Source organism: Adiantum capillus-veneris, chromosome 17, assembly GCF_014529385.1.
Source record: "Adiantum capillus-veneris isolate H3 chromosome 17, ASM1452938v2, whole genome shotgun sequence".
NCBI lineage: Eukaryota > Viridiplantae > Streptophyta > Polypodiopsida > Polypodiales > Pteridaceae > Adiantum > Adiantum capillus-veneris.
The window spans coordinates 140,951,488-140,967,142 of record NC_140947.1 but is presented as its reverse complement, the minus strand read 5'-3'; the positions used below and the strand labels follow the sequence as shown (position 1 = coordinate 140,967,142).

At 49.2% G+C, this 15,655-nt stretch overlaps 1 protein-coding gene across 3 annotated transcripts in view; it reads right to left on the bottom strand.

Annotated features, from left to right (window-relative positions):
• The window catches only part of LOC147438194 (alpha/beta-Hydrolases superfamily protein), a 147,561-nt gene that overhangs the window by 92,630 nt on the left and 39,276 nt on the right, over window positions 1-15,655 (bottom strand). For 2 of the 3 annotated variants that reach the window (XM_086486086.1, XM_086486088.1), the window contains exons 4-6: window positions 11,694-11,771; window positions 11,524-11,595; window positions 11,391-11,419 (exon numbers count right to left, since the gene is read on the bottom strand). In XM_086486086.1, coding sequence (XP_086342212.1) covers window positions 11,391-11,419; window positions 11,524-11,595; window positions 11,694-11,771 — 179 coding nt within the window. The remainder of the gene's footprint in view (window positions 1-11,390; window positions 11,420-11,523; window positions 11,596-11,693; window positions 11,772-15,655) is intronic. The other variant, XM_086486087.1, reaches the window with a different exon arrangement.

Sequence of the window (15,655 nt, the reverse complement as noted above, 5' to 3'; positions counted from 1 at the left end):
CGCCGCTGGGATCTTCGATTACGGGTTCACTCGCTTTCTCGGCGATTCCGCAGCACACCACGAGGCAGCCTGCTTCAGGGTCCACGCTTTGTTCCTCGCCGCTAGGGGGACAGAGGCCTTGGACTCAGCAGTTGGTTTCTCCTTCCCCCTCTGTGGTAGGACCGAGACAGAGTGGTCCCTCGACTCAGTGGCTGGATGGTTGCATACACAGGTTCTCGAGTTCTCTCACCACATGGGAGAACTTGGAGTTACAGATTTGCTACAGACTTTGTGGCTACTGGCCAAGTTTGCGGTGACACCCCCAGACTCAGCAGGATGTAGGCACATTGTGGTGTACTTTTTTGCTGATACGCAGTGTTTACCTTGCTATGTATACATTCATGAGGACTCCTGGACAGAGGAGGTTGCTTTACGCACGGCTCGCTCTGCTTCGGCTTGGGCCACGCACTCACTCCAGTCTCACCTATCTAGAGGACGCTCGGATGCGGATTACTCCCCATCCAAGCAAGCCTCGAAGATAGCCTGTCTTGCTGCTGCGGCAGCATCTGTTCTCTCTCGCTCCCCATGAGGATCGTCTCGTGGAACATGCAGGGACTAGGTGGGCCCCAGTTTCAGCGACAGCGGGGCCGACTGCGTCAGGAGCTTCAGCGTTGCCTTGTGGGAGGAGAGATTGATCTCCTTATGCTTCAAGAGCACCATTTGTCTGAGAGCCGCATTTGGTGATGTGGTCAGATTTTGCGTGGACGTTATGATACCTTTTGGTCAGCTGCTTTTGGACCTGGAGGCATCAAGGGTGGGGTATGTATGACTATTGCGGACTCATTGCAGCAGGCCATTGTGGGCAGAGGGATTATTGTGCCAGGCAGGGATTAGTGGATTACTCTGCAGGTTCAGGGTGGCCTTGTGGGCTTCCTGAACATCTATGCGCCCAATGTCGCAAGTGCTCGTGCAGAGTTTTGGTCACAGATTGTTGAGTCTTTGCCACAGGTTGACCATTGGTGTGTAGGAGGGGACTTCAACATGTTGGAGGACCCTTCTGGGACATCCTTCTCGGACCATGCACCAGTGATCCTCACAGTGGCAGACAGGCAGAGGAGTGGGAGCACGATGCTGCACATCCCAGAGCCGGTCTTGTTGGACTCAGCAATCAGAGAGAGGGTAGAGGCTCTCTGGACAGAGGGCATGGACAGCCAGGCTCTGCTTGACGGACTGGCCTTAGGCCTAGCTCAGCTTAGCCACTTTTTTCTCCAGGAGTCTCTGGCTCGACGGGCTGCAGCGAGAGAGGAGGAGCAACGTCTCAGACGAGGCATTGCTTCACTACAGAGGATGCAGGAGCAGCATCCAGACAGTCCATGGTTCGAGGAGCAGTTACAGCAGGCTCGACAGGAGCTTGCTTGCACAGAGGAGAGGCACCATGAGTTTGCCTTTCACCGAGAGGCATCTCAGTGGACTCACGTGGGTGACAGAGTGACAAGTGCTTTTTTTGAGACAGTGGGACCTCGGCACTCGCATGCCAAGGTCAATCAGTTGAGGAGACCTGATGGATCAGTAGTTTGTGAGCCCGAGGATATGCGTGCTGTTGCTACTGACTTTTACCGTGAGTTACTGTCGGCTGAGCCCCAGTCAGAGAGACGGGATGCATGCAGGGAGCAGGTTTGGGCACAGATGCCTTGTCTAGTGACTGAGGAGATGCACCAGAGGCTAGAGATACCTCTTCATCTTGAGGAGTTGCACACGGCTCTTAGGGCCCTCCCTCGTGGTAGCTGTCCACGTGAGGATGGGCTGACTCCCAACTTCTTCTTGGAGTACTGGGACCTGCTTGGCCCAGATCTTTGTAGTGCCTTTCAGTACATTCTGCACACAGGAGTGATGCCGGATAGCATGAGTGAGGGCCTGATTTACCTCATTCCAAAGGAGGGTGGCTCCTTGGATGAGATTCGACAGTGGCGCCCCATCACCATCCTCAACTCAGCCTACAAAATTCTTGCCAAGGCTCTCAGTTTGAGGATTCAACCACTTTTGGAGAGCCTTATACATGGGACTCAGACAGGTTTTGTCAAGGAACGCAGTATCCTTGACAACATCTTCACTTTCTGGGAGGCTTCTGCCCTGGCACGACTCCGTGGGGAGGACCTTGTGATTCTTCTTCTCGATTTTGAGAAGGCATACAACAGAGTTGACTGGGACTTTCTACAGGGCACGTTACGTAGGATGGGCTTCTCAGATGCTTGGATCAGAGGGGTGTCAGCTTTGTACAGACAGGCTCACAGTCAGGTGCTGTTGGCAGGAGGTAGAGGTGAGCGCTTCATGCTCACACGATCGGTCAGACAGGGTTGTCCTCTTGCCCCCTTTCTCTTTCTGTACTATGCGCAGGCGATGAGCAGATTTTTGGTGTCACAGCAGGTTGGTCTGAGGGGCTTAGCACTCCCTATACGGGGAGATGAGCTTCTCGACGCTGAGTTTGCCGACGACTCAGCCTTGTACTTAGAGGGCCAGGAGGCCAATTTACATTGATGTGAGCACGCTTTGGAGACCTTCTGCTGTGCATTGGGCGCACTGATCAACTGGAGAAAGACAGTGGCTTTCTCGGTTGGCAGTGCTCCTGTGCCAGATTGGATGCCAGGAGAGGGTTTCACGTGGATTCCTCCAGGGACTGCAGTTCGGTACTTGGGTTGTCAGGTTGGTTTGGACTTGTCCCCCAAGCAGCAGATTGCTCCTCTTCTCTTGTCCATCAGGAGAAAGCTGTTGCATTGGAGCTGAGCACGACTTTCGCTGGCTGGTATAGTAGTAGTTGCCAACCAGGTGTTGTTGGCAACTATGTGGTACACCACTCCTTGCTGGATCTTCTCGAGTTCTTGTATCAGCCAAGTAGAGAGGCTGATCAGGAACTTCCTTTGGTCAGGTTGCGACAGTCAGATTGCCCGAGCCAAGGTGGCTTGGTCGGTCATCACACTTCCTTGTTCTCAGGGAGGGCTTGGGATCATTGATCCAGCAGAGCAGAGCCCGTCTTGGGAAGTTCTTCGTCAGAGGACTTCTTCCAGGCGAGGAGCCCTGGAAGGAGTTCTTGCTGCAGAGGCTTCGTGCCAGGGTGCCTCAGTCAGGAGGCCCTTGGCAACCTTCGACCAGATGGATCTTTACAGAGTTGCGCCGAGTTGGTTTGAGCAGGAGACTGGAGGACCGATTCACTGTGAGTTTGCTTCGATCTTGGGAGCTCTTACGGCGTGGCCTAGGGCAGAGACAGCCGACGTGCACAGAGGAGCGCCTACGGCAGCCCCTCGTCTGGAACCCCATGGTTAGCACTCAGAGAGGCCACTTGGTTGGGAGTCGGCCTTATGTTTCTTGGGGTCCCATGGCAACAGGTCCAATGCGCTCTCTAGGTGACTGGCTAGAGTTCACAGGTTTGTCAGAGGAGGTGCAGGTTGTCCAGCTACAGGGCATGAGAGGGGTGGAGAGCATGTGTCAGGACATCTCAGAGTCAGTTCAAGTTGAGTGGCTCACGCCTCTCGAGCCAATAGCACCCCGGTGGATGGGAGCCTTCACACGACTGGAGGTTCTCATTTCAGTCAGGGCTTGCTCAGAGACTGTCCCAGCCCTGTTCTTCGAGCTTCAGGGTGGGGGACGTTTACAGCGAGTTGGAGTAGAGGCCCCGCAGGTAGAAGAGTGCTGTTTCCAGAGGATCCGAGTTGTGGGCATCTGTGGGAGGACTTGCGTCATAGACCTTGACCCAGCAGCTCTTGAGACAGGACACTGGAGGCTATGGGCTTGGGAGTGCTGTCCACTGGCACGAGTACAGTGGGATCCTGGTGAGTGGCTATGGAGGGACCCATTCTCTTCTGCAGACCGCCCAGGAGTCCCCTTCTTTCAGTACACTGTTCGGCTTGGACGTCATATACTTGCAGCACAGAGAGAGGCCCGCCCCGCTGCAGCACGTCATTGGCAAGAGGAGGGCCTCACAGTCGAGTTCTTGGCAGCGTTTTGGCAGAGGGTGTGGGACTCCAGACAGCCGAGGCGCGTCACTTTGTTCCAGTGGCTGGTTGCACACAGAGCCACAGTAGTAGGGAGCTGGCTTGTGCATAGTGGTCTCTCGGCCGCATGTGCAGCCTGTGACCAGTTGGTGGAGAGTCAGCGTCACTGTCTTTGGGACTGTCCCTCGGCCCAGCAAGTGTGGCTACGAGTTCTTCAGCTGATGCCTGCCCTCTCCACGGCTCGACAGTTCACTTGGGGGGCAGCGGCTTGGTCCACCCTCACGGGCTCGGCACTTCAGTTTGAGCTATCTTCCACCAGCAGGATGATAGTGATGCAGGGGGGGCGACCTACACTCCAGCCTGCTACAGATCTTACTCCACAGGAGTGGTGCAGTGAGAGAGAGGAGTGTTGGGAGCTCATCAGCGGCCTAGCTCTCTGGTTCATCTAGCGGGCCCGCTGTTTCCGCATCTTTGAGGCTCGCCCTGTGCCACCAGCAGAGACTGTTCGTGACTTTTGGCTAGAGCTGATCCATACTCTCAGAGGACAGCTTGAGGGACTACAGGGCAGCTCCAACTGCATGCGAGAGCACCGCGAGGCTTTCCTTCGACTCTGGCGCCCTGGGCCTTTCTACACCATTGTCCAGGGGGTGCTCACATGGCACTACTGTCCACCTGTGTGGCTCTTCCCTCCCCCCATCTCTTGATTTAGCCTCATTGTATATATGTTTTTTTTTCATTGGGAGAGTCTCCCCATCATGCTTGTTGTAGCCCTCTCCTGCAGAGGTGGATGTAGCCCTATGGGCAGTTTTCATTCACTAATAGAAGGATCTTTTTCTCGAAAAAAAAAAAAGGGGTGTTAGCTTTATGCAGACGGGCACACAATCAGGTACTTTTGTCAGGAGGTAGAGGTGATCGTTTCATGCTCACACGTTCGGTCAAACACGGCTGCCCTCTTGCCCCCTTCCTCCTTCTGTTCTATGTTGAGGCGATGAGCAATTTTTTGGTTTCACAGCGGGTTGGTTTACATGGCTTAGCGCTCCCTATTCGGGGAGATGAGCTACTGGACGCTGAGTTTGCTGACGACTCAGCCTTGTACTTGGAGGGCCAGGAGGCCAACCTTCACAGGTGTGAGCAGGCTCTTGAGACCTTTTGCTGTGCATCTGGCGCACTCATCAACTAGAGAAAGACAGTGTCTTTCTCGGTTAATAGTGCTCCTACGCCCGATTGGATGCCAGGCGAGGGTTTCAGGTGGATTCCCCCAGGGACTGCAGTTCGGTACTTGGGCTGTCGGGTAGGTTTGGACTTGTCTCCAGAGCAGCAGATTGCTCCACTCCTCCTATCTATCAGAATGAAGTTGTTACACTGGAGCTCCGCACGACTTTCTCTGGCACGCAGAGTTGTAGTGGCCAACTAGGTGTTGTTGGCTACTGTGTGGTACATCACTTCTTGTTGGATCTTCTCGAGTTCTTGTATTAGCCAGGTAGAGAGGCTGATCAGGAACTTCCTTTGGTCTGGGCGTGACACTCAGATAGCCCGGGCCAAAGTGGCATGGTAGGTCATCACTCTTCCTTGTTCGCAGGGAGGGTTGGGGATCATAGACCCAGCACAGCAGAGCAGAGCCCTTCTTGGGAAGTTCATTGTCAGAGGACTTCTTCCAGGAGAGGAGCCCGGGAAGGAGTTCTTGCTTTAGCGGCTTAGTGCTAGGGTGCCTCATGCTGAAGGCCCTGTCGACCCTCGACTAGATGGATTTTCACAGAGATGCGCAGAGTTGGCTTGAGTAGGAGACTGGAGGACCGCTTCGCTGTGAGTCTGCTCCGATCTTGGGAGCAACTGCGGAGAGGCCTCGAGCAGCATCAGCCTACTTGCACGGAGGAGCGCTTGAGACAGCCCCTTGTTTGGAACCCCATGGTTAGCACTCAGAGAGGCCACTTGGTTGGTAGTCCGTCTCATGTTTCCTAGGGTCCCATGGCAGAGGGTCCAGCACGCACTTTAGGTGACTGGCTACAGTTTGTAGGCTTGTCAAAGGAGCTTCAAGGCATTCAACTACAGGGAATGAGAGGGGCAGAGCATGTGTCAGGACATCTCAGAGGCAGTACCAATTGAGTGGCTCACACCTCTCGAGTCAGCAGCACCCAGATGGATGGGGACCTTCACGCGACTGGAGGTTCTCATCTCAGTTCGGGCTTGCTCAAAGACTATACCCTCCCTGTTTTTCGAGCTACAGGGTGAGGCACGCTTACACCGAGTTGCAGTAGAGGCCCCACAGGTGGCAGAGTGCTGTTTTCAAAGGATCCGGGTGGTGGGCATTTGTGGGAGGACTTGTCATAGATCCCGACCCAGCAGCTCTTGAGACTGGCCACTGGAGACTGTGGGCTTGGGAGAGCTGTCCACTGGCACGAGTACAGTGGGATCCTGGAGAGTGTCTCTGGAGGGACCCTTTCTCCTCAGTAGACCATCCAGGTGTCCCTTTCTTTCAATACATTGTTCGACTGGGATGTCACATACTGGCAATGCAGAGAGAGGCTCGTCCTGCTGCAGCACCTCATTGGTAGGAGGAGGGTCTCACAGCTGAGTTCTTGGCAGCTATTTGGGAGAGGTTGTGGGACTCCAAACAGTCGAGACGTCACTTTGTTCCAATGGCTGGTTGCACACCGAGCTACAGCGGTTGGGAGCTGGCTTGTACATAGTGGTCTCTCGGCCACATGTGCAGCTTGTGACCATCTTGTGGAGAGTCAACGTCGTTGTCTTTGGGACTGTCCTTGTGGCACAACAAGTGTGGCTTCCTTCTTCGGCTGATGCCAGCTCTTTCCACAGCTCGGCAGTACACCTGGGGGGCAGCTGCTTGGTCCACTCTCACGGGCCCGGCACTTCAGTTTGAGCTATCCTCCACCAGCAGGATGATAGTGATGCAGGGGGGTCGACCTACACTCCAGCCTGCTACAGAGCTTACTCCACAGGAGTGGTACAGTGAGCGAGAGGAGTTTTGGGAGCTCATCAGCGGCCTGACACTCTGGTTCATCTGGCGGGCCCGCTACTTCCGCATCTGCGAGGCGCGCCCTATACCACCAGCAGAGACTGTTCGGGATCTTTGGCTAGAGCTGATCCATACTCTCAGAGGACAGTTTGAGAGACTCAAGGGCAGCTCCAACCGCATGCGGGAGCGCAGAGAGGCTTTCCTTCGACTTTGGCGTCCTGGGCCTTTTTTCACCATGGTCCAGGGTGTGCTCAGATGGCACAACCGTCCACCTATGTGGCTTTTCCCTCCTCCCATTTCTTGATTTAGCCTCATTGTAAATATGTTGTTTTTTCATTGGGAGAGTCTCCCCATCATGATTGTTGTAGCCCTCTCTTGTAGAGGTGGTTGTAGCCCTATGGGCTGTTTCAGTAACTAATAGAAGGATCTTTTTCTCCGGAAAAAAAAAAAAAAAAAAAACTTTTTGAAGGAGAGACTCTCCAAGACTATGATAAAAAGTTATGGAACTCTTATCTTCCAAGTTCCAATAGCTTCATTCCGACCAGTCACCTTGGAGGAGCAATTGGAGAAGTATTGTTGTAGGTTTCCTCAAGAACTCAAACGATTTTTTTTGAAGCAAAAGGCCACAAGCATTCAACAAATGATAGTTTATGCTCAAGATGGGTACATTCTCCTCATGGGGAGACTAACTTTTGGCAAGAAATCGTTCAAAACGATCCAAGAATAAGAATAAGTCGCAAAAGCAAGACCATAAGTTCCACTCCCTGAAGAGGAAATTCAGCGAAGGACCTGACAACGCTAAAGAAAAGATGGAGTGGTTCAAGGAAGGTAAATGCTTCACATGCAGGGAAGTGGGGCATAAGTCTGTTGAATGCCCTACTAAAACTTCTGAAGACAGACCCGAGTCCTCTAAAGGTGCTGAGTAGCAAAGAAACAAGAAAGCTAAAACAACAACTGGCTTAGTACCTAACATGCTTGATATGCAACCTAAAGATTACACTACAGAGTTATGCCAAGCTTGGGAAAAGGTCAGGGACCAAAAGGTTTTAATCTTTCTTTAATGATGTGTTGGCCCTTGGGGTCAGCCCAACTTGAGCGAACACTTGTGTGTGAACATGTTGTAAGTGCCTGTAAAGGATTAAGAAAAAAATCCAATAAAAACTCTCTTTTTTTGTGTCCAATCATGCACCTTATCTTCTCTGCTGCTCTTTCTCTCTCCATAGCCCTGTCTGTGAGAGAAGTTATTGGCTTCTGCTGCGAGCATGTCCATTAGGGATAGCATCCGCTTCCCAACAGCTAGTATCAGAGCTAGTGTTCGCAAGTCCTAACCTTGGAGACTACAGAGCAGTCAAGAATAAGTGGCCTATTGTGAGCCTTTGGAATTGGTGCACAGATCGTGCTCTTTGGAGCTTGAGCAAGAAGAATAAGGTATGCAACAATGAAGCAGGACAACACAATATCTGTTGTCTGCCCTCCACAAAGCTCTACATTATTACAATCAACCCAAGGACGCTTCAACAGCCCGTGAGCAGCTCGAGTGTATTATCACTACCAAGCATGAGTTTTTTGTTTGGTGCTTCATTATCACCTCATCATCTCCTTTGTAGTCGAATCTTATCAACACACACAAGGTTAATACCACCTCTTTCCAAGCACTACCTTCATCAACAAGCAGTGATTTCCTCCGAGCATCATCCAAGTACATATGTCACCTTACCCTTCTGCTTGAGGAGCTGAGAGCTTCATCGTCACAGTTGACATCAAGAACGTGGGGCTGTCTCTGAAGTCAAGAACCCAGAGAGTTGTGGATCATGATAGACTTTTAGTACAACAGGAGCTCTGGAAGGTGCTCATTTCGTCTCAACAGGCATACACAGGGTGTTGGACAAGGGCGGCCCAAAACTCAGGGGGTTGAACCGGTGGTAGCAGGCAGGCTTAGCCCAAGCAAAGCAGCACCGGTGATTGGCGGCAGGCGGCCAGAGGCGGCAGCGCTGAAGAGAACTCGGCTCAACTCTGCAAGGAGTGGCGGACAGCGTACACAGATCGACACCACACACACACACACAGAGTGATGTCATCAATGACCGGTCATAACCTTTGAATGCACATCTTTTTCTTGTTTGGTTCTATTAAAGCTATTATCAAAAAAAAAAATCAAATGGCCTCCATTTTATCCTTAAAGAGGATGTTCACACGAACCTTGTTTGTCAATGCCCACGTATACATTGTGACGATGAATGTACACAATGTGATGACGATTGAATTTTGGCACAAAGCCCTTTATAATTATGACGAAATTTGTGTAAAGGGAACAGACAGTGCCTCGACAAGTACGATGACACCGATGGTAAGACCTTCCCTCACAGATTATGAAAGCCCCAACTTGTTTTGTAACCCATTCTCATGAGGTTAATGGGTAAACATAAACCCGAGGTTTGGGCGTAAACCAAAAACCCCGCGTGATGATAGCTCGGTAGTGGCACCAAGTTGTGAGAAAACCTAAAACTCGCTTGAGCCTGTGCACAAAACGTGCGTGTCCACGCACTGAGGTTAGTTACATACCCTCTGATTGCACATGAGCACAACCAATGTCTGCTAGGTGTAGGCACTGGGAGTGTCCTTAGCTGAAAACAGATGTTGAGGCTAATGTTCGGACGCATTTGGTTTGCCAAAAAGAAAAAGCATGAGAGGCATTAAGCACTAGGGCTTCTTCAACATTGCCTATTCCAAACAAGACATGGGAGGGCATAGCCATGGATTTCATTTTTTATCTACCAAGGACAGGCAGGAAATGATGGTATCTAGACCATTGTTGATCGCTTCAGCAAGCAAGCTCATTTTGTACCAAACTCCAATCAAGAAAATCTCAGTTCACTTCACAAGCACAATCCTTGGCACAAGAGGGGCATAGTTTCCCTTTAGAGAGGATTGGCGCCAAAATCTCGCACCCTTTGCAGTACTTGTTTCTTGTATATAGCTCAGAAGCACTTTTGTGCTGGAACAAAAACTGGCAGAAGAGTGAGTTAGGAAATTTCTCATTGATTTCAGTGAATGGAGGCTCTCACAAAAATCAGTTCACCCCTTCATGTGTGCACGTTTTTTCATAAACCAAAGGCTAATTCCCTATTGGCCTTGCAGATGCTCGCCAACCTGAGCCATGTAACTTACATACCTGGATGAATCCAGGATAAGCCCAGATTCACCCTTAAAGGAAAGTGCAAGATATAGAGCCATGTAACTTTTTGAAAAGCCCTTCGTGCTGATACTTGTATCACAACTGCTGGCTGTCATGTCAGCACTTGCAGCGTCATCAGTGTGGCATAATCACCTCGCGACACTTGGATGAGGTTGTGTATCGTGGTGTTCATCAGCTAGCTTAAACCCTTTGGTTCATCTAGGGGGATCGATGCTTGTAGCAAGAAATTTATGTCGTGCTCTCTACTGTGGGTGCTAATATGCAAGAATCTCACTCCAAACACAGAACAAACACTACAGAGCAATAGGGAACAACGAAAAACTATACTTAAAACGACACGACAGTGACTCCAAACCCAATGGTAGCTCGACTATAGTCATAGGACCAATACATAAAGACTTTGGCTGGCAGCACACTCAGCTCCAAGCCCAGGACTCAAGGGTACAATGGGATGTCAAGGCTCCAATTGTGTAGGGAGAGTGCAGGTGTGCAAGCGCTAGACCGAAACACAAGACTCTAGACTCAATGACTCGTACGATGCATCAATATCCCAAAACCCATTAAGCATATATACAAACATAAAGGGCAGCCAACAGCCAACACAAATATCCCTGACAACACAGCTACGCCTATCACCGAACTGTGGTGGCAATGATCTGGCCACGGTGTCCTCTGGACCACCATTACACACGTCACTGCCCCAGCGGGAGTCCATCGAGTAGTGTGAACCTAAGGCTAACTGTAACTGTTGTCCAAAACCAACTGTAACTGCTGTCCATGTCCTGTGCCACTGTAACATAGTACAATGTTTTCATATCTTCGAGGGGTGTCCAATGCCTCCAGGTAAGACTCCAAGATCTATGGTCTCAGCTCATCTACAGCCAACACACAGGTATGACCAGCTTCAGGGTAGCTCTGACAGTATACGGCAATGCCACGCCTTCATCAAGTTTCTCGCAAGCAAGGCTCTGTTAGCTGGCACTACAGACCACCTATTTGGCTTTTCCCTGCCCTCATTGTATGATGTAGTCTTTTTTCAATCTTCCTATCCTCCAGAAGCATCTCCCCGATGTATCCCTCCCTCTGAGAAGGGGATATTTTGTAGCACAGTATTTTGAGCTCAGAGAAAAGACTTTTTACATTAAGAAAAAACATATGAGAATATAAGAATATCCTTGGCCTTTATCCACCCTAATTTTATCTAACCATTCATTCACTGACATTCAAAAAGTATGTACAGAAATCAGGGGGTTACCTTACAAGTATGACCCACATACCCTATACCTGCAAACAATCAATCAAGACCAAGGTAAGCTTTTACGTGACTTGTTTAAGCTTTGATAGGAACTAAGTCTTGCTAGAAACTTGAATTCTATTGTATGTGCAACCTGTAATATTTGCATTTTCACCAAAACTTTGTGAAAGGGCCTCAAGGTAGCTCTTGTAAAAAGGGATTATGCCTGTGCAATAAGGAAGAAAACCTTTGTTATAATCTGCAATGCATGCAAGCTGTGATCCTTGTCATGTAAAAAGCTGGCATGATAACAGAAGTACTAACATGCATTCTTTAGAAATACCACACAAGAAGGCACATTCATCAACAAGCATCTATCAAATGTTGAAAGCACCCTTGAACCTGGGTTGCAAACACAACAGAATTTGAGCATCTCGGTAGACAGAGGGTATGCTTTCTTACACTATGTTTTCTACTAAGGATGTAACAACAGGCCAGTGCATATGCGCGGGTAATTGTTATCAACCATGTCTCCTCACTTTGCTGGAGTCCTTCGTTGCTGGGCTTGGATTCTCTAATGAAAGGTTGCTAGGTACATTAAAAAAAACAGGACACAGAAAACATAAAAATTGTTGTTGGGAAAGACCAGAACAGTAGTATATTCACGCACGCACCATTCATTAAACATCAGACCACAGGTAGGTCTGCTCAGTCGAACCATGTGCAACCAGTCCAGAAACACAACCAATTAGAACATCAAGATAAGGGACCAAATAAGTAAAACAGTAGATAAAAGCTCAACATATGAGCATACTGCACAGTGCAGATGCAATCCATCTCTCTCAAAACCATACACCATATACGCTCAGAAAATAGCTATCAGAGAGAGGTTTTCGGCCTTTCCAAAATCTGTAAATGAATGTTTCAGTTCCCTGTTTCATTGCACATCATTAGATTGAAAGGTGCTCTTGATGGTGAGGAGGAGGTGCTCTAGGTGCTGTGTAGGTTTTACATTGGTGGACAAATGGCAGCCTACTAACTATCAAAAAAGCCCTAAAATTATGTAACTTCTTGTTAGTGAAATGGCATGTGTTTTGCTCAATCAAACGAAATGTTTCAAGGCACCAAACATTTCAACCTCCAAACAAATACAGACAGAGTGGTCTCAGAGTGCACATTCAGAGGTGGCTATGGTCACGGATTGAAGATTTCAAAGGATGAGAGTGCTTGCCGCATCTGGACAATGGTTGCTTGATCCAAACCCAAAGGAGGCAATCAGACGGCCCATGGGGTTGGAGTAATGGGCTTTTGGAGTTCAACCTCTAGCTAAGCTGCAGTGGACCTTGGGCAAGTGGCTTTGGCGAGATCCTTTAGTCTCTCCCACCCACTCCGGGGCCCCCTTTTTTCAATAGACGGCCTAACTTGACAGACATAACTTGATGTCAAGACGTCCATTCCAGCGGCCTTACAGTAATGGGACCGGCAAGGGATCCTGGATAAATTCTTGAAGGATTTTTAGACTCGACTTTGGGCTGGCCACCAAGTTCCGCAAATTACCATCTTTCAATGGCTGGTCACACACAAAGGGACTGCAATGGGGGTATAGCTTGCACATGGTGGTCATCCCTCAATCATCCTTGGGTGTGGCAATCCTTAAGAGACTCAGAGACACTGTCTGTGGTATTGCCCAGAGGCCAAGCAGACCTGAGTCACGATTATATGGGTGATGATGTCCCTTCTGCCAGAGATTACCTTCACTTGGGAGATAGTAGCACGGTCAGCATGTTCAGGGCCAGCACTTGGATATGAGACTGATCCTTGGATATGAGACTGAGCCTGGCAGTTTTTGGATTAGGCTTTTGGCAGGTCATCCTGACTCCTGAGCAATGTCCAATGCCTTATTCTTCAGCAAAAGGTCGGACACACGAGAGAGACTGTAACCATTTCCGGCAAACTATCAGACAGAGAAGATTGAACTACCACAATCTACAAGAGTCGATACACTTTGATACTTCAAAACAACTAATAACAACACAAAGGAGTGAAGGGAAATGGAGAATAATTTGGAGCAGGATGCCCCTGTAGACAAGTCAGTGTTCCTGAACCGCCACTGTCAGTGCACCTAGGTTGAGTATTTGACCAGTATACCAGGTAGCGCTGTGGACCAATGTACCAATGGATGACCAAGGGTGCACATGTACCTGTGGGCCTATACTATGGGCCAGCATTTATCTTCCCTTTAGCCTGTGGTACCTACGCTTGCAGCCAGAACACACCTTGGATATTTTGAATAGATATATCTGCTGTGGATGGGTGTAGGAGTTCTCTGTCACCAGTTCATTGAGTTACCATTATGTGGAGTCAGTAATAGTCAATTCAAGGTGTGGTGCCTTCCTGAGGGTGGTACTGTCCTCACGATGGCACTTGTCTCAGTCTCACTCTCACTCTGGAGTCGGCACCTCACTACACTTAACCATTGTACCTCAGCCTTTACAACCCTATCGTATATGTGTCTGAGTCTTGGTTTGGAGCTGGTGTGCTGCCAACCACACTTCAGTTTGGGTTTTGGTCTTGTAGTCATCTTTTGGGGCAATGCAAGTTCGGGAAGTGTGTCAAGTTCTCAATGTTCATCTTCAGTACTATGTAGGTTCTCTTGTTTTGTCTATTGTACTATGTGTAGCTTTTTTATCTTGCAGTGCACCTTGTGAGTGAATGAGGCTTTAGCATACTACACAAAGGTGAACCTATCACCTTTAGCATTCTATTGTACTAATAAGAGTGATTGCAAATGACACAGATACAATCACAAAACATAAAGACATAAACTTAGCCCATCTGGATGGTGCTTGAAACCGGCCTGTGGGGTGGTAGGCTTTGGCTTTCACCCGAAATTCTTTACTTTAGACACACACACAAAGAACGTACAAACGGAACCTGCAACAAGAATGTACACACACGGCTCGGAAGCTAGAATGCTCCGAGCAGACGCCGACAAAATGTAGGCCCCAAAATTGGCGCCCCTTTCGGTATTTCTTTATTCTTTAGGAGGGTAAATTACAAAGAAGAGTCCTAGGAATCCTACATATGCATCGAGCTAGATACCACCTGTTTTGGCCAAATTTCGGCAGCATAACAACCCCAAAACTTGCGCAAAACCGATTTCCCTTCTGGAACTCTCTTCTACTTGCATAAACCCTCTGATTCCTGCCCAAAAACAGTAAATTCAGCACGCTGTATTTACTGGTTTTTGCCCTGTTTTCAGCCCCAAACAGTCCCCTAACTGCCCTCTGCCAGTGGGGCACTATTCCCAATGGTTCTGGAGTTTGTATGGCTGAAAAACAGTCAATTTACAGCACATACACAGCGCTGAAAACGCACTTGTACGGTGAGGTTATGACCCTCACCGGTGCCTGCTTTGGAGTAGCAGTTAGCTACCCCTGTTCCTGCTCAAGGAGGCTCTTGCCTCAGCACAAAAGCATGAACCCACACAAATGTACATCAGTCAAATGAAGAGCCCTCTTGTGAGGCATCACATAAATGCACGTAGGGGAGGAGAGAGTAGTGTGTAGCGTGCAAGGCATCACTCCTAGCACCACACTGTACATGAGAGGGAAAGAAAGCACTTCATAGCTCTTAACCTGTGAGACAGGAAGCAAATGAGGCCTCTCCCAACTTAAATTTCAGCGTCCATTTTTCTAAATGAGGCAAATGCATGAAATTGTGCCACTTGGCATGATTACAAGCTTTTTCCCGTTTCGGGGTTGCCGCCTAAAAATCTCCCGACTGGTTGCCCAATTGACTTTGCGGCAGAGTTGTAAAGTGTTCCCCTGGTCATACCGAAGGTAATGACGTGAACACATTTCACGGCCCAAAATAGCAGTTCCCTAATTTTTAGGAGATGCTTCCGTTGGGATCCCACTGGTCATCTGACCATCTATCCTCATTGGGACCGCATCCAAAAGTGCAATGTGGCCCAACTGTCGGATACTTTGTGTTGGTGATCCCACCTTGACTTTATGCCTTTATTGAGTTCACTTCCTAGTATCCACCAATTTGCTAAGTGCGACGGGGGGACCTACATGACCTTGCACTGAGCCTAGACATCCTCTTACTATACGAATTCCAGTGCCGACCAACTTCCCATCTGCGAGTGAAACTACCGTTCACATTGGCCATACAATATCCGACCATTTGCAACTTCAAAAAGAGGGTCTCAAAAATAAAACAAAAATCATTGGAAAGAAACCAACAACTAAGGTTAGCAATTGCCACGTCCTCGTGACATA